The sequence below is a fragment of the Nipponia nippon genome, unplaced genomic scaffold (genome assembly GCF_047370975.1).
Source record: "Nipponia nippon isolate SJK-2023a ecotype South Korea unplaced genomic scaffold, ASM4737097v1 scaffold_2, whole genome shotgun sequence".
In the NCBI taxonomy this organism is placed as follows: Eukaryota; Metazoa; Chordata; class Aves; order Pelecaniformes; family Threskiornithidae; genus Nipponia; species Nipponia nippon.
The window spans coordinates 57,483,933-57,499,881 of NW_028262336.1; the positions used below are offsets into that span (position 1 = coordinate 57,483,933).

The window sequence follows — 15,949 nt, forward strand, 5'->3', positions numbered from 1 at the left end:
GGAAGGGCGCGGCCCGTAACGGCCCCTCCCCGCCCCCCTGCCCGGGGGAGGGGGCACCGAGGCGCCGGCGGCGGGCACGCCATGGGGCCCGGTAGCCTCTCCCGGTCGCTCCTGCTGCGCTGCCGGCAAGCGGCGGCGGCTCTCGCTGCGGCCCGCTGCCGCGGCGGGCCGTTGTCCGCCCGTCCGCTCAGCGCCGCCGTTGGCCTGCGGGCTCCCCAGCGGCCGCCAGGCAGGGGCGAGCCACCGCGGGCGGGCGGCGGAGCACGGTGGACGGGGACGGCGGGCGCTGGCGAGGAGGAAGAGGAAGAGGAGGATGAGGATGAGGCAGAGGAGGATGAGGCGGAGCTGGAGGAGCTGCTGGGCCCCTCTCCGCTGGCCGTGGAGCCCGGCGCGCAGCGTGTGGCCGTGGTGCAGCCGGCCGTCAAGTGGGGCCCGAGGAAGTCGCCGCTCACCACGGGTGGGTGGCTGCGGCGGGGGTCGGGCCGGTGACCCCCCGCGGGTCCCGCCAGCCCGCCGCGCCGCTTCCCGGCTCCCCGTCCCCGCCTCGTTTCCCCGTTTCCCCCAGTCGTAGACCTGCACGGTCGGCAGGAGTACGCTGAGGGAATCGGTGCTGGTAGCGTGAAGTAGAGCCGTTATTACAGTGGTAAAACTGTGAAGTAGGACTGTAATTACAGTGGTAAAACTGCGAAATAGAAACTCGGGGTAGATAAAAGGTCTAGGTCGGTGTTTTCTTCTTTGATAACTTTTTAGAAGGCAACGCGCTCTCGGTGAGCGTGGGCAGATGTGTGCTTTGCCGTGTAAATCACGCTGACTTCGGGTCTTGGACAGCAAAGCCACTTGGTGCATAGAGCGCTCAGGCTGCGTAAGGCAGCAGCCGGGTTTCCCCCTTAGCAGCACATCGGTAGCCATCAGCCCTCAGCCGCGCTGCCCGGCCAGGCAGGCAGGAGTCCGTCAGCCTTGGGCTTGCCCGGGAGTTGGCTGAAGAGCAGGAATGCTCTCCTGTCCATAGAACAGAGTGTGGTGAAGATCAGGTCTCGTGTAATTAAGTCCTCTCACGGCCTTTAAGGAGTGCCTTTGTGTAGTTACTTAGGGATGTAGTCGCCAGTAATGCCTGTGGAAGGACCTTAATTAGCATTGCTGTTCTCAGGTTTCCCTCAGAAATCCTTGTAGCTAGCTAATACGTACACATTAATCATGCATTCGTAAGGTGTATGATGAACTTGGCTTGATGTTGTTTCCCTAAACGCTTCTCTAATTACACAGTTGTAATAGAAAGGATTAAGCGTTTTCTAAGTTAGTTTGAGAGAGAGAGAGAGATGACGATTTATATATGATAGTCTGTCTTGTGTTCAAGTTTATTATGCAATGAACCTAAATATTATTTAGTTTTATTAGTGCTGCTAATTATAACAAATTGTCACTTTGCAGAATAAAGTTTGTAACCTTTTTGGAATTTACATAACCGTTCCCATTTTGCAACTGAAAAAAAAAAAAATCCGAAGGCACCTTTCTGTCCAGACATACAGAAGAATAGCAGTGATCCCTTTCCATTTATTTAGGCCCTCCAGATGAAGAGCCTGAAGTCTGAACAAATGTTTTGGAATGATTGTTGAAACACCACAGGTACAACAGGAAATCTGTGCATTTTACAAGGAACACTAACAAAATGAGGAGAAAGAGGATCATGGTTATCTTTAAAAATATATTACATTTTGGACTGAGGTAACCTATTTAATATGTCAATTACATTTTGCTATCTGAGAAACTTGACAAATCTGTTATGAAGAGAGGACCTTATTCCCATTTGGCAAATCAAAACTGGATCTACTGATTTGATCTGCACGTGTAGTCTTTGTGATTTCACAAAGTCCTGAAAAATCAGTGCTTTGTCATGTATATGTTTAAAAAAAAAAAAGTGACCGATGAACCAGAATACAGGATTGGAATCTGCTGGGTTTAGCAAGTCATAAATCAGTGTAGGTCCTTTATGAATAAGTACCAGTGAAGTTAGCAGCAAGATATGCCATATTAGTAATGCTTTAAATGTTGCCGCAAAACACCAAGGAATTAATGACGTGGTTTTGTGCTCATCTAAAATAACTATTTATTTTCCAACTAGTTATTCATTTCACTTGTTGAGGCAAAAAGCTTGGTAATTTCTTTGCTGACAATACAATTAAAAATTATTCTAAATCAACAACCATCGAAATAACTTCGCTTTGTGTGATGAAATTGCATCAAACTAGAAGTTTAATTCTGATTAGAGGTAAGACATTTTGCCCCTTGCGCTACTCGTTAAAATAAACACCCTAGTAGAATTTCAGTGTAGCTTAGTGTTTCCCTGTTCATGCACGTACTGTAGTTACTGGAAATCTGAGCAAAGTTATGTTGGTATATTATAATCTTTTTTTTTTTTTTTTGTGTCCGTAAAGCTGAATTACAGATTGCTGAAGCCGTTGCTCTTGTAGATACCCTTCAGAACTGGACAGTTTTAGATAAAATAATTATTCCTACAAAAAATCCTGACAAGAAGTTTATTTTTGGCAAAGGAAACTTTCAGGTTTTGACAGGTAAGGACTGAGATTTTTCAGCACTGCATCATTCTAAATGGAAGACTTCTGCAGCTTGAACTGTTTAAGGATAGGTATGAAAGCTGAAGAGAGAGAGAATTTTGTTTGTCCATCATGCAGGTTTGCAAACAAACTTTGAAGAATTTTTTTTTAAGGCTACAAAAGCAACACAGAATAGAAATAACCCATGTGCACTGAAAATGTGTGAGGCAACTTAATCCCTGCATTTATGTGATTGACATAAGTGAAACTGGCAACTGTTTTACATAGTACTAAATCAGTGCAAAATACAACTGGTTTGTGAACAAAGAATATGATGCCATTTGATATTTTATGAGCATTCTGCTCAGTGCAAAATGGTTTTATATTCTGTATATTTTAAAAAGACAATTGACATTTAACACTGTATTTTGTAATGGTTATCCATCTTTTAGAAAAGATTAAAAAATTGCCCCATGTGACAGCTGTCTTCTTGAATGTGGAAAGAATATCTTCACTAACAAAGGTAATTAAATATATCAAATCATATTCTTTACATCGGTATTTTTCGGAAGCTATTGACGTTATGAGAAGTAGGATCAGTTATGACTCTGAATTTGCAAATGGTAATATGTGAAGCCACCTGGACTGAGTTTTGTTGAAAGAAAACTTAATTCTTATTGCATTTGTCCAGTTGATATGTGTTTCCAGCTCTCGTGCCTGAAATTTTCCAGCAGCCTAATAGGCGTTTAGTATAGACTCTGCTCCCGCATTTGCCACTGGCTCTACTTAAAATGTGGGAAAAGTTACTCAAGGTCTTTTTCACAAAATGGAGGTGATAATAAAAGCTGCATTATGAAGAATGTCAACATTTTAGATTAGCTATACACACAAGTTTCTATACCTATATGGATAGTGTATTTATTTTCCTATAGTTCTGTGGATGCTGTATTGTATTTTGAATATCAGGTGTAAATTCAGAGCCAGCTTATATTTGGATGTTTCAAATATTTAAACTTTCATTCCTAACCCTTAAAAAGAAACCGTATTTTAAATGGACAAATTATGTTGAGGGGAGGAGCATGCTTCACTTTTTTTAACAGCAGTAAAACAACTGGTGCATGAACTATAGATGCTCTTTGAAATGCTTAGACAAACTGAAATAAATACTTCTTAGTTTTTTTGCATGTACACCATCATGCTGGGTGTAAAGTGCATGCAAACTCTGCAAGCAAACATTAATGTTTTGCTGGTAGTTTTGAATGCTTTCACTGATTATAAAATGAACAGAGATGGTAAATATCTCTAACAGATAGTTACCTCGAGCATTTCAATTTATTGATGAAATGGAAGTTGAAAATGTTTAATTTCAATTTCCTAGTTTTTATTCCCTACTTTTAGTACTAGATTTGCTAAAAAAATCTTCACAAATCTAGATCTTAAGAGCAATTTGACAGGGTTGATTCAAGGAAGTGTTTGGGAACATGTATAAAACACAAGCATTCTGGATTTTAGAGATGGCAGAGGGGAACTACTGCATGCTTTAAGTGTCTTTTGCTGAATTAGAGCAAGGGTGGGGGGGGTTGTTTGTTTTTTGGTTGGTTGGTTAGGGTTTTTTAAGTATTTCATGAAAAGCTGGTTATGGAATAATCTTCCTGCCTTCCTCTCTTTCTAATTTTTTTTTTAAATTTCGGTAGGCTTTTTTCTTATGTTATCCCTATCCTTTCCCATACCAGCATTCCATAATTATTTTTTGCATGGACTTAACCACTGAGATTCTTGATTCTGAGATATGCTGTAAGAGCTGTTGTCAGAAACCATTAAAGGCAATGGAAGGGTTCTTGCTGAATTTGATGGGCCTAGACATAAAGTTCTGCCTTCTAAACTCTTCACAGTCAAACAAATTTTGCCTTTGCGTGCTCATAATCGTTACCCATCCATTGCAATGGAATCCTGAGATCCTCTGAGTTCAAGCATCCATCAGCTAACTGTAACTGTAGTGCTGTGTAGGAATTGAGCTACTGATAGTGTGGGGGACAGAAAACATCCAGGTTATTTTGTCTTACATGGCTAAAGAAAGAACTAGAAGATGCCTGGGGTGTGAAAGTCTTTGACAGATACGCTGTTGTACTTCACATTTTTCGTTGTAATGCCCGGACCAAAGAAGCAAAACTTCAGATAGCATTGGCTGAAATTCCACTTCTCAGGTACCTCGAGCTGTGCAAATCACATACTGATATTTACGTATTTTACTGACTATTTCTTTACAATAACAAAAATGGTAATACTGTACTGTAAAGAAAAATGACACTGTTTCAGTGCTTGCATAGTGATTGATTAGAGCATAGAAATATTTGCTTTACTGTCATTGTTTTAAGCTGCTGCAGTGCTGACAGGCAAAACCAGAAAGTGTTGAATAGATGATCTTACAAAATATATTTCTCATGAAAAGGTCCCAGTTCTTTCTAATGCAGAATATGGATTGCAAGAATGTGTAGGAATTGGATATGTGTATCCCATATATAATATTGATGGGTTTAATAAGGAAAGCTATAAACAAGGAAGATTAAAGGCATTAATTTCTATCTGAATTTTCCACATTTCTACCTTACATGGCATAGAAATATTTGTACATGGAAGTTGGTGTGAGTTGCATGGATGTATCAGAGGCCTCTTTGGCTCTCTGAAATTTCAGCATAACCATTATAATTTGCTAAGAGAGTTGCATGATTTTTCAAATCACAGTTGAGGGGCCAGGAAAATCTGGATTTTTTTTTCGCCAGGCTTCTCACCATGAGCAGGTTTTATTTAGAGCTCTGTCATTTGGTGGTTTTGTTTCTACTATGAGAATATCACTACTGCATCACATTTGTTAGGCATTTTAGGATAGCTTGATTAAAGAAAATTGTTTCTAATTAACTGTTACTCCATTGCCAGGTCAAATCTGAAAAATGAGGTGTCTCAGCTAGATCAGCAGAGAGGTGGATCAAGATACATCATGGGCTCAGGTGAAGTCTAAATATTCTCATGAATTAGAGGGTTTTTTCCTCCATAGCCTTTAAACAAAATTAATTGCGTCTTATTTTATTTGGAGGAGGCTGGGAGGAGAAACTGTTTGTGTTCTGCATCTAATTAAGTGAATGTACAAAAATTTATTGGAAAGTAACTTAAATAGTAAAGTTTTGGTCTGTATTGGCTCAGTAAGTGACCATGGACAGAACATTTGCTGCCACAAGAGTTTATCATAAATGTACATTGTTATTCTAGAGTGCTTAGCATATGTTTTAATAATTACTTATCACTCTGACTCTGTCTTATTTTTAGTTGCTTATTTATAACTTCATACGCCCTAGTGCTAACTCACTTGATTTCCAAACGCACAACATCACTTGGTTTGCTGTTTCTCTTGTAGACTATTCTGCCAATTATTAATTTGTGTTTTTCAGGTGAAACATTCATGGAAACACAGAATCGCATCTTGAAAGAAAAAGAACTTAAAATTAGGAATGCCCTGGAGAAACTAAGAAGAAAAAGGTCTTTACTTAGAACTCAGCGCAGAAAACGCGAGTTTCCAATTATCTCAGTAATGGGCTATACTAATTGTGGTAAGCAAAAACTCGTGAAATTGTTACACAAAAGAGCTTACATTGTCTAACTTTTAATTAGAAACTGTAGCCAGAATCTCATTTCAGTGTGAACAGGCTTCGTATTTTAATTAGTTTTTAAATTGTGTAATGAATATATGTCAATTAGGATATAGTTAGGGAAGCGAAGGATGCTCGTTGTAGTTAGATTCCCCCCCCAAGTCTTGAAGACATGTTTTAGAGAAATGCCTGGCACCTATTGTGCCAAAAAGATTTTATATATAGTGCTGGAGACTGTACTGCTAGTGTCCCTTCATATGAATCTTTCTTACTTGATCAGAATGGGTAGAGAAAAATACATGAGTGTTCAGACCACTGTGAAGGCCTGAGGCATAGGAGGAAAATTCAGGAGAGTTGGCAGTTGATCTGAGAAATGTGCTTAAGAAGCACTGTAGCTTTTCATTGATTAATAAATAGTGTTCTGAGATGCGTTCGTAAGAGAAAATAAATAAAGCTAAAGGCTTTTTTCTGGTGGTTTGTTTGGTTTTTTTTATAGCTTACACAAGTGAAATCATACACAAGGCATTAATAGACTTTGGACTAGACACTTTTTTCAGGTTACATTACCTTAAGACCATTTCATTTTCTTATTCAAATCTTTATAGAAACAAACTTACCTCGCACTAATTTTGTTATCAGTTATATACTCAAAGATTTGGATTTCACTGTATGTTTTTCTTAAATGTCATACTTCCCGTACTTTTAAAACTGAAGATTCAACAAAATATATATATATATTATAATTTCATACACATAATTGAAATACTTTAACTAGGGTATATACTGAGCACTTTAATGACTAAATTCTGTGAAATATTCATGGAGTTAAATAAATGTCTTTAGTATTATGTTCATGAGGAAATGCCCTATGAAAGCATAAACCTAGTAAGCTACATATTATTAGTGCTTCTGTTTATTGTTGGATTTAACAAGTAAATATTTAATTGTTTTATTTGACAACAGAAGCACTGAGGAGTGCATAAGTGTATGCTTCTAATGCTGTCATGGCAATGCTCTTCAGGTAGTCTTAGAGGTGAGATATGTGGGTAGGTCACTTTGCAGATCAGTTCAGTCTTTGATCATCTTGTGATTTCACAGCATAGCTTCCAGACCTGGCCTTAAATCCAATTCCAAGTTATAAAAGATAAGACTGTCTTTGGATTTTGTAACATCATATAGATAACTAATCATAGGCTAGATTTAAATTAGTGAAATAGATATGAAGGTATGTTACATCATACAACTCACCTGAGCCTTGCAAATTAATTTTTTACTTGAAACAAGCCATTAAAATCTTATTCTTTTTTTCTTTAATTAGGAAAAACTACCCTGATCAAAGCCTTGACTGGGGAAGCAGGACTCCAACCCAGAGATCAGCTATTTGCCACTCTTGATATTACAGCCCATGCTGGCTATCTGCCCTCACAAATGGCAGTTATTTATGTTGACACTATTGGGTTTCTAACTGATCTTCCACATAATCTGGTTGAGTCCTTTTCAGCTACATTAGAAGAAGTGGCTTACTCAGTAAGTATTTGACTGTAAAAATTGAGAAATCAAATTAATTTCCTTTTAGATAATCCTCACTCCTTCAGAAAAGGGGAAGTTAATTGGCATGCTGTTCTTAGTGAAGTATCTGGCTGACTATAGTAGCCTCCTAAGGTAATGAGGTAAATATCTTACCATAAGCCAATTTTCTGACACTTGAAATTATGCAGAATATATAGATATTAAGAGATTTCAGAAAGGGTTTATTTGGAGTATATGTGTCCTTCTCCATGATATGTAAACCAGATAAATCAGATTTTGCTGATCAAATATATGAAAACCTAAACAGTGCATCAGAATAAGTTGAGGCTAGCTTTCTTGAGAGTTAAAAATCAAATAAAGCCTCTGAAATGATCTGTTTTTAACTTAAGGTTTCCTATAGCTCTAAAAGTGGGTGACTGTGATGTGATGCAGGCAGCATGTAATAAACATCAATGTACTTTTCCAATCATTTTCTCATTAAAGGTAGTTTCCTGTGTTATAGCAAAGCATAAAGCTGCATATACACAGACATTTAAACACAAAGCCTGTATCATCAAGGGTAATGAAATTCAGTGGTAGCTGGATGCCAGAATGCTTCTGAGGATTGGACACCTCACCATGTAACAATAGGACGTTCAAAAGCTGGCTGCAACTGTCCTGTTTGTCTCTTATTCTGAAGTGTTAAATGAAAGGCAAGAAATTCACTTCTCGCTAGTTTTCAGAAGTTTGAAGCAGTATCTTGAGCAAAGGTGACGAAACATTTTGAATGCAAATGCTGAATTTGGCTGTTTGGTTTTTGTCATGGCAAACATGATCGTGTATGTACTTGAAACTGATAACTTTTGTATAAAGCTTTCTAAGTGAAGCACCAGTAATAGTATCTCAGGAGCTAAGAGTAAGGATAAGAAGAATCTTCTGCATTTTGAATGTAAAAACAAAATTACAAGTTACATAGGTGTATCTTCCCCATTTTTGAAACAGTTTTTCAGCCATTACTTTTCTAAAAGTTTTTTAGAGTTCACTCTTTTTCTTCTCTAGTATTTTTGAAGCCTTATTGTTACAAAGCCTTGGTACTGAAAAACTAGATCAGTTATTATTTGAAAACTGAATTCTGTAACTAGTTTGTTTCAGGGTTGTTGGAGGCAATTCATACTCACTGTGAAGTGAAAGACTAAGCTGCTACAGTTTTTCTTCCATCTTGGTACAAAAAACAGTATTGGTTTACCTGCCAGTGTATTATCTAATGGATAGGAAAGTATCTTATATGAATTAGCAATGCAAAAATAGTATAAAATCTCTACAACTTGGTAACTGGTGAGTTTCATTAAGTAACTGTCTTCTATGCTGATGTTTGCTAGGATCTGATAGTTCATGTGAGGGATGTTACTCATCCAGAAACCATCCTCCAGAAAGCAACCGTTCTGTCAGTTCTGAAGAATCTTAATCTTCCCAGCCATTTATTGGACTCAATGGTAGAAGTTCATAACAAAGTGGATTTGATAGAAAGGTAAGCAGGAAATGCTAAGGGTATTTAAACATTTCTTATGTTCCGGAAGCTTTTTAATTCTTAGTCTAGAAAAGAGCTCCCACACTTCTGAATACATTTAATAGTGTTTCTCAATCTTTTACATATGTAACTCTGGTCTTAAAAAGAATTCATTATCTTTTAATTACAAAAGAAATCACTTGAGTCACACAAGAAGTGGCCTCTGTAGGAAGGTGCCAGTATGAAGTAACACAATTAAACTGTCTGTGCTTGGAATATTTTCACAGCCTAATCTTCATGATCAAATGTGCTAGCAATTGTTACCTTTCAGGTATAAACCCACTGAAGAAAATGCCATAGCCATTTCTGCTCTACATGGACATGGTTTAGAAGAGCTGAAAGAAGAAATAGAGAAAAAAATTTTGGCAGCAACAGGGAAGAAGATTCTGACAGTTAACATCAACTTAGAGGGACCTCAGCTAAGGTAAATAACTTTGAATTGTAAGAAGGACCTGGAGAAATATGAAACTCTTAGTCTTGCATGTCTTAAAATTTCCAAATCATATCATACTGATCTTAATCTGTGTTAAGAATTACAGGGATAATTATCAAAGTTTTCTGACCTATTGAGAAAAAAATCCTCATTAGATACCCTGGAGTCTGCTTCTGAAAGTGTCCTTCACAGAGTTCTGTGTGTTACTGCAGTAAAACATAACTTCCTGAAAGACCAGGCCACTGGTCCTGGAGCCAGATTTCTGATAAAAACACAAATCTGAGGGATTTATGAAAACACTATACCCTATTTCCAAACAGGAAGTAGCAAATGAAAAGTTAAGTGAAGCACTTCATCTTTTAAAGTGTTAAATTGCCTCGCTTGGAACGTGTTGACCTAAAACAAAGATCACGTTTTCTGCAGTATGTCATACCTCTAAGATGCTAACATGCTTTTACTTCTACAGTTGGCTCTATAAAGAAGCAACAGTTCAGGAAGTAGAAGTCATGCCTGAAGATGGCACAGCCAGGGTGAAGGTGATAATCAGCAATTCTGCTTTTGGCAGATACAAAAACCTTTTTCCTAACAGTAAGATTTTTATGCCATGAAACTGCATCCTTTTCTAGGAAAAGAAACTGATCGCACTAAGAGGATGTGAAATGAAGTTAATGACTTGTTAGCCTGAGTGTTGAAGAGTGTATTTCTTCCCCAGTTGATGTTTTTGACGTATTTTAGAAATGGACAGTCTCAGAAAACTTCTGTTTGGAAACAATAAGAGCTTTGAGTTTCCTTGCACTTGCTGACAGAATGAGAGCACTAAATTTTTAATGTTGAAACAGTTGTTGGCTATAAGCTGTGGACCTCAAACACATGGAAATCACTGGATGGCATCTGAATTAACCTTCAGAAAAGTACTAAGTTTCTTATATCATACAAATAAAGATTTTTACCCTATTTCTCAGGATAAAATAATAATTAAGGTCCTTGGAAAATGAAAGTTAGTGAACACAATGTTGTTGGCTGTATATAAAGAATACAGATAGGTTCATGCATTCTGCTTTAGTACATGTTTAAGTAAAATAACTGCCATGTCGTATTGCAGTGAAGCAAAAAAACATAGATTTGTATATTTAAAGCAATAAATAAAGTTAGCTGTGAACATCTTTTACCCATAGTTTTCTTGTATACAGTAATTTATCCACAGTACCTATTACTGTGTCAGTTCTTAAACAGAAAACATTTAAGGTATGGCAAATCATGTATTTTGTGTGAAATTATTTCACAAAGAAAAAAAAAGAAACAAAGCCTGATCCATTACCTGAGTTATGAATTACTATTGGGAACAAATGAAATAGTATCACAGAACATAGAAGCAAAACTATTTCAGTCCATATTACACAGAGATCAAGTTTTATTAGACAGAGTGACAAGCCACTTGAGGGTACAAAAGATAAGCAGAAAAACATTCTGACTACGTATAATGTAACACTTCATGCAGGTAGTGGCTCAAAAAAAAAAATCAAAACTGAATGACTGCTCAGTATGAAGTACATAGAGGTAAGAACAAGGATAAAAAACACTGTAAAAAAGCAATTAGAAAGTTCGCTTTGTAAATGGAATGTTTGGGTTTTTACTCCTATGTATTCTGCAATTGGAAGAGCTTGCATGAGGAGGTAGCATCCTAGCCTTTCATCCTGAGAAGTCTAGGGGGAGTTTGATCTGATGTCAAGTAGCAGCTGATTTCAAACTTCTGCAAATACCTACTGCAAACATGAACATCTTGTCAGACATCTGAACTCAGCTTTTGCATATAAAGTGCATCTAAAAAGTGAGGTATATTGATAAAGCTGCATAGTAAACTTTATACAATGCCTGGTTTTGTTTTAGTCCTGATGCTTGCCATTTCTCTTACCTTAATGATCATCTGTTAAAAATAGAAAAATAGGATTAATATGCAGTGGCAAACAACATAAAACCCTTAGTTTTTACATAAGCAAAGAACACTTATTGAGAGGAAAAATAACTATAGAGCTACTAAAATAGGTAAATAAAAGACCAGTTGTAAAACCCCAAATGAGCCTGCCAAGAATCTGTATTTTTAGAGCAGTCTGAGTTTAGATAAGGAATTTGTTTTATATGTGTTTATTTTCAATGTAAGGCATATGTTTTATTTGGTGTTGCCAAAATATTTCCTTACCACAGACAAAATTGTCTAGGGGCCTAGTTTTGGTATCTTTATCACTGCAGAACTGGCATGAATGATAAAAAGAATAAGTGTTCAAATACACATACCTCTTACAAATCAAAACTTTGTGACTACCCTGTTGGTAAAGTGGCTCACAACTGATGCTCAGCACACAAGAACAGTACGGCCACTTCTGGCTCTCTAATGTTAGTGCTGTATTGGTGTGCATATAAAAATCATGTCAAATAGGATTGTCAATACAGTATCTTTGATATATCAAAAATATTTTTAAACTGTTCCTTTTGTATATTTAACACAAACTATGAAAACAGACAAGTCAGTTTCACACCAATATAAAATACTGAGAATTGGGGTTGCAAGTGCTGCAGAGTATCTTCACAATTATAAGAAAGATTTTATCACAAAATAATTCATGCAGCTACTGACATATTTCTCCTTGCTCACATGTAAAAAAATAGGATTAAGTTCTTGGGACTTTCAATATTGCCAGCTGCTACAGACTCTAAGCACGTCCAAGTAAATTGTACCTATGCCATCCTTCTGTAGAGACTTCAGCCAGGTCTGCCTGCTGTCTTTTCTGTGACAAGGCCTTGAAACCCTGGTGAGGTTGAGAGCAGTTTTCTTACCGAGCCTTTAAAACATCCCTGGTTTAAGTTAACTGGATCTTTATGGGATGCAGGATGTTTAAACCAGGACGTATTAAAATGCAGACAAAGCCTTTTCAGCTTTTCACAGATTAAGAAGCTGAGAATGAAATGCTATTTGTTCCAGCCCCTTTACTTTGACAGTGTAATGGAGGATTAATTTTTGTGTTGAGTTCTATCACATCTTTGACAAAATCATTGTTTTCTATGAAGTCTCCAGCAATGATGTTAATACATTCTTTTTTTGGTCCTGGATACTGCTGCTTTATCCAGATCTTCAAGCATGGTAGACTCTGAAGCGTCATTTTCTTCAACGATCCAAATGGGTGTACAAGAATATACCTTAAATTTTCAGTAAGGTTAATCCCCGCTACAAAGAATTTTTCTGAAACAAAAATCAGAAGGTGTCACATTAAATATTCCTTTGGGGAGAACAGAAACTGCATTAACTCGACATTGCATTAACTCCAGATCTCATTCCTCTGGGAATCATTAAAATACTAACTTTATAATCTTTCTGTATTGTTTCATATCCCTACACCTGTTTCAGTAGATGGTCTTCTCTTGTTGCAACTGCATGCTGTAGTAAATAGTTACTGAACCAAGCTCGGTTATTGAACCATTCCAGTTTAGCTAAGTTGATGTAAATTGTTCACTGCAGACTAAAGGTTCTCCCCTAACTAGTCCTCCTTTGTAAACTATGTTTGTTTCTGTAAGGGTTGCTCCCAAAGGCTTAGCCTTGCCCCGTGACGGACAGGAACACAGGGTGCACCTACCCGAGCGCTCTCCTCTGGCTGGGGAGCGTGCTTTCGAAGCAGTTCTCCCCGTCGTCACCCCACGCGTGCACGTCACAGAGCTGCGTCAGAGGTTATGGACTGAATTTCTTTCAGCTTAGACTACACCAGCGTGCTCGAGCGCTGCTATTTCCTGATGTAGCTACAGCCTTCATGCACCATCCTTGTAGGGGTTTCTTTTCACAGCAAGGCTAGCGTAATGCATTTCCCTCACCGTCGGCGCTGCCTAAAGCGGCAAGCACGGGACTGAGGAAGCAGTCTCCTGCCCGTGAGATGAGCGTGACAGCGCCAGCAAGCTGGTCGTTCCTGAGGGCTTCTTTTCCACAGGATCACACAAGTGAAGCAGCTGCCACAATTTATATAGTCTATGCACGTACATACACTGACGCAGGTATTTGCACTGCGCCAACCGTGAACGTTGCACTCGCCCAGGGGTGGGCCGAGCACTCAGCGACACGGGCACACCTCGTGCACACAGCATGCGCAAAGCTGTATCCCGTAACGCTACGATCGCCCGACGTCCTATATGTTTTGCATCGCTGTCTGTACACGCCCCTTGTTTCCTCCGACCGAGCCCCTGTGCCTACCTGGACGGCCCATCCGCTTCATGTGCTCTAAGTAATGGATAAGAGCGCGAGTGGCAGTTTTGTTTCCCCACCAGTATGGGATCGCGGGCCACAGCTCACAGTGCTCTTCCACTTGCACGTCCTCTTCGTACGAGACTATAAGCTGATGGCCACGCTGCCACATGGTCCGCAGTGTCGGCACCACCTAAGAGAAAGCGTGCCCAGGTTGAAGTCAACAGCACAGCAGCGTTCCCAAAGTTCAAATACTGACACGTGACATTGCCTTGGTAGAGAGGCATGGAGTCAGTTCAACTAAAGCTTTTAAGCGCACAGCCCGGTAGCTCGTTGGCTGGGTTACAAGCTGCAGGGGCAACAGCAGCCTGGGAACGTCAGCAGATTCCTCCTTTCCTCAAACAATTCAACTACGGTAAAGTACATAACTCAAGGTCTTACACCCGTGTAAGAAGAAACCATCTCTGTGTCGGCCCTCATGCACATACCGCTGCTGAAAATTTGTTGCGAGAGGAAGACACGGGCCATTTGGTGAAAGGAGGTAGGAGGGGGGCAAAGCCCTACAGCCAGCTGCAGGAATACAGACACAGAGAAGCAGGAATAATTTTGGCAAATGCCCCACATCGATCCAAATTTGTCGCTGTAGCCATCAAAGAAAACTGAACTGCTTAAGACTTTGTAAGACTAAATGTAAGTCTTCAAGAGAGATGTTAATTCTGATTTCTCTAAGTGGAAAGTTTCTGAAATTGGGTTTTGAATTGAGAGAGGGGAAGGCTTGAGTCAGAAACCTTCTCCGACAGACAGACGGGCTGAAACAGGTCTGTTAAATTTAAGTAAGTGTTTCAATATGAAATGACATTTTCCAGTCCTCAAACGTTACCACTGGACAGAATCGAGGACCTTTGACTAGTTTTATTTGCAAAACCAACATATTTAACAGGTATTGTTTTTTTAAGAATGTTGTGGTTAAAAGCTGTCTGTTGCTTGTGAAAAGGAAATGGTGGCTTTTTGATGTTCCAGTTAACTTATTAATTAAAATAAAAGCCAAAGGCAATTGAAAATGTTTTATGTAAATCTTTGAGGAGAGCCAAGGGTTGAATGAACATGGGAATCGCTTTTAGTTCATCCAAGAGAGAGAGCGCGCAAGCCCCAATTAGGTCAGAAAATACTGCGAAATTAAGACACAAGCTACTCAAACTACAAAAATCTGTGGTTGACAGAAGCCTTTGCTTTACTCCAGCTGCCTTTCTAAAGCTGGAACCTCTTAAAAAAAAAAAAAAAAAAAAAAAAACACAAAGGGGGTGGGATAAGAGCCAAAAAAAGCAGCTACCAGAAATGTGAACAAGAGCACAGGTGCTTATTTTGCAAACAAAGCAGAAGTGAAACTGTAGATGTCTAACAAGGGATTTCTAAACCCTAGTAATCCAGATCAAAGCAAGACACCTTGAATAGTTAAGGCAATTAAAATTTTAAACGCAATGTAATGTTGTCACGCTGTGGCCTGTGCCAGTACTACATATAGACCTCTACTTAGCAGTTGCTTCATAAATACTTTGACGCTTACTTTTGTACAACGACAGAGTTGCAGTCTTGAAAGACAGTAGATACCAGATTATTTTAGAATAAGCAAGCAAGCACTTGGTTATTTGATGTTAAATCTGAATCTGTGATCCTCAAAAACCCCACAGCTACCTAACCTGCAACGGTATCACTTGCAAAAATGGTGAGATGCATTGTGCTGGTCACAGACCCCACAGAAATCAAGTCTTCCTGCTGGAGGGAAGTACTTGGCTTCTCTTTTCTCCAGTGCCCTTCCTCCCTCCCCCGGGACACAACTCGGAAACGTTCTTCTTTATTCGGTCAAGTGATCTCAAACCATTCGTTCATCACTTTTGTTCAACAAACTATCAGCAGCAGCTTGCCCCTTTTGCAATTCATATCTTTTTTTCTTTTTAAAAGCCGGCCATGTGTCTGAAAGCATATTTGACTGTCTTCTCCAGTATTACTCTGCTCATCCATGACTTA

The 15,949-nt window shown here is 39.0% G+C and overlaps 2 protein-coding genes across 7 annotated transcripts in view; one reads left to right on the plus strand and one right to left on the minus strand.

Moving 5' to 3' along the window:
* On the plus strand, window positions 1–13,855 carry GTPBP6 (GTP binding protein 6). Of its 6 annotated transcripts, none has more exons than XM_087757621.1 (11): window positions 1–457; window positions 2,433–2,570; window positions 3,005–3,075; window positions 4,626–4,756; window positions 5,487–5,557; window positions 5,996–6,154; window positions 7,512–7,720; window positions 9,082–9,230; window positions 9,541–9,693; window positions 10,169–10,238; window positions 13,270–13,437. In XM_087757621.1, exons 1-11 carry the CDS (start codon window positions 82–84, stop codon window positions 13,300–13,302), a joined length of 1,560 nt encoding a protein of 519 aa, XP_087613747.1. In that variant the 5' UTR covers window positions 1–81; the 3' UTR covers window positions 13,303–13,437. The 6 variants fall into 6 exon arrangements, with proteins under 6 accessions (XP_087613747.1, XP_087613746.1, XP_087613744.1 ...); XM_087757620.1 differs by lacking the exon at window positions 13,270–13,437 and adding an exon at window positions 10,329–10,870; XM_087757618.1 differs by lacking the exon at window positions 10,169–10,238 and having other exon boundaries at window positions 13,270–13,855.
* The window catches only part of LOC104019306 (PI-PLC X domain-containing protein 1), an 18,603-nt gene continuing 14,079 nt past the window's right edge, over window positions 11,426–15,949 (minus strand). The window contains 3 exon segments of the mRNA XM_009472547.2: window positions 11,426–12,679; window positions 12,681–12,937; window positions 13,934–14,117. Of these exon segments, the coding sequence (XP_009470822.2) occupies window positions 12,638–12,679; window positions 12,681–12,937; window positions 13,934–14,117 (483 nt within the window). The 3' untranslated portion in view covers window positions 11,426–12,637.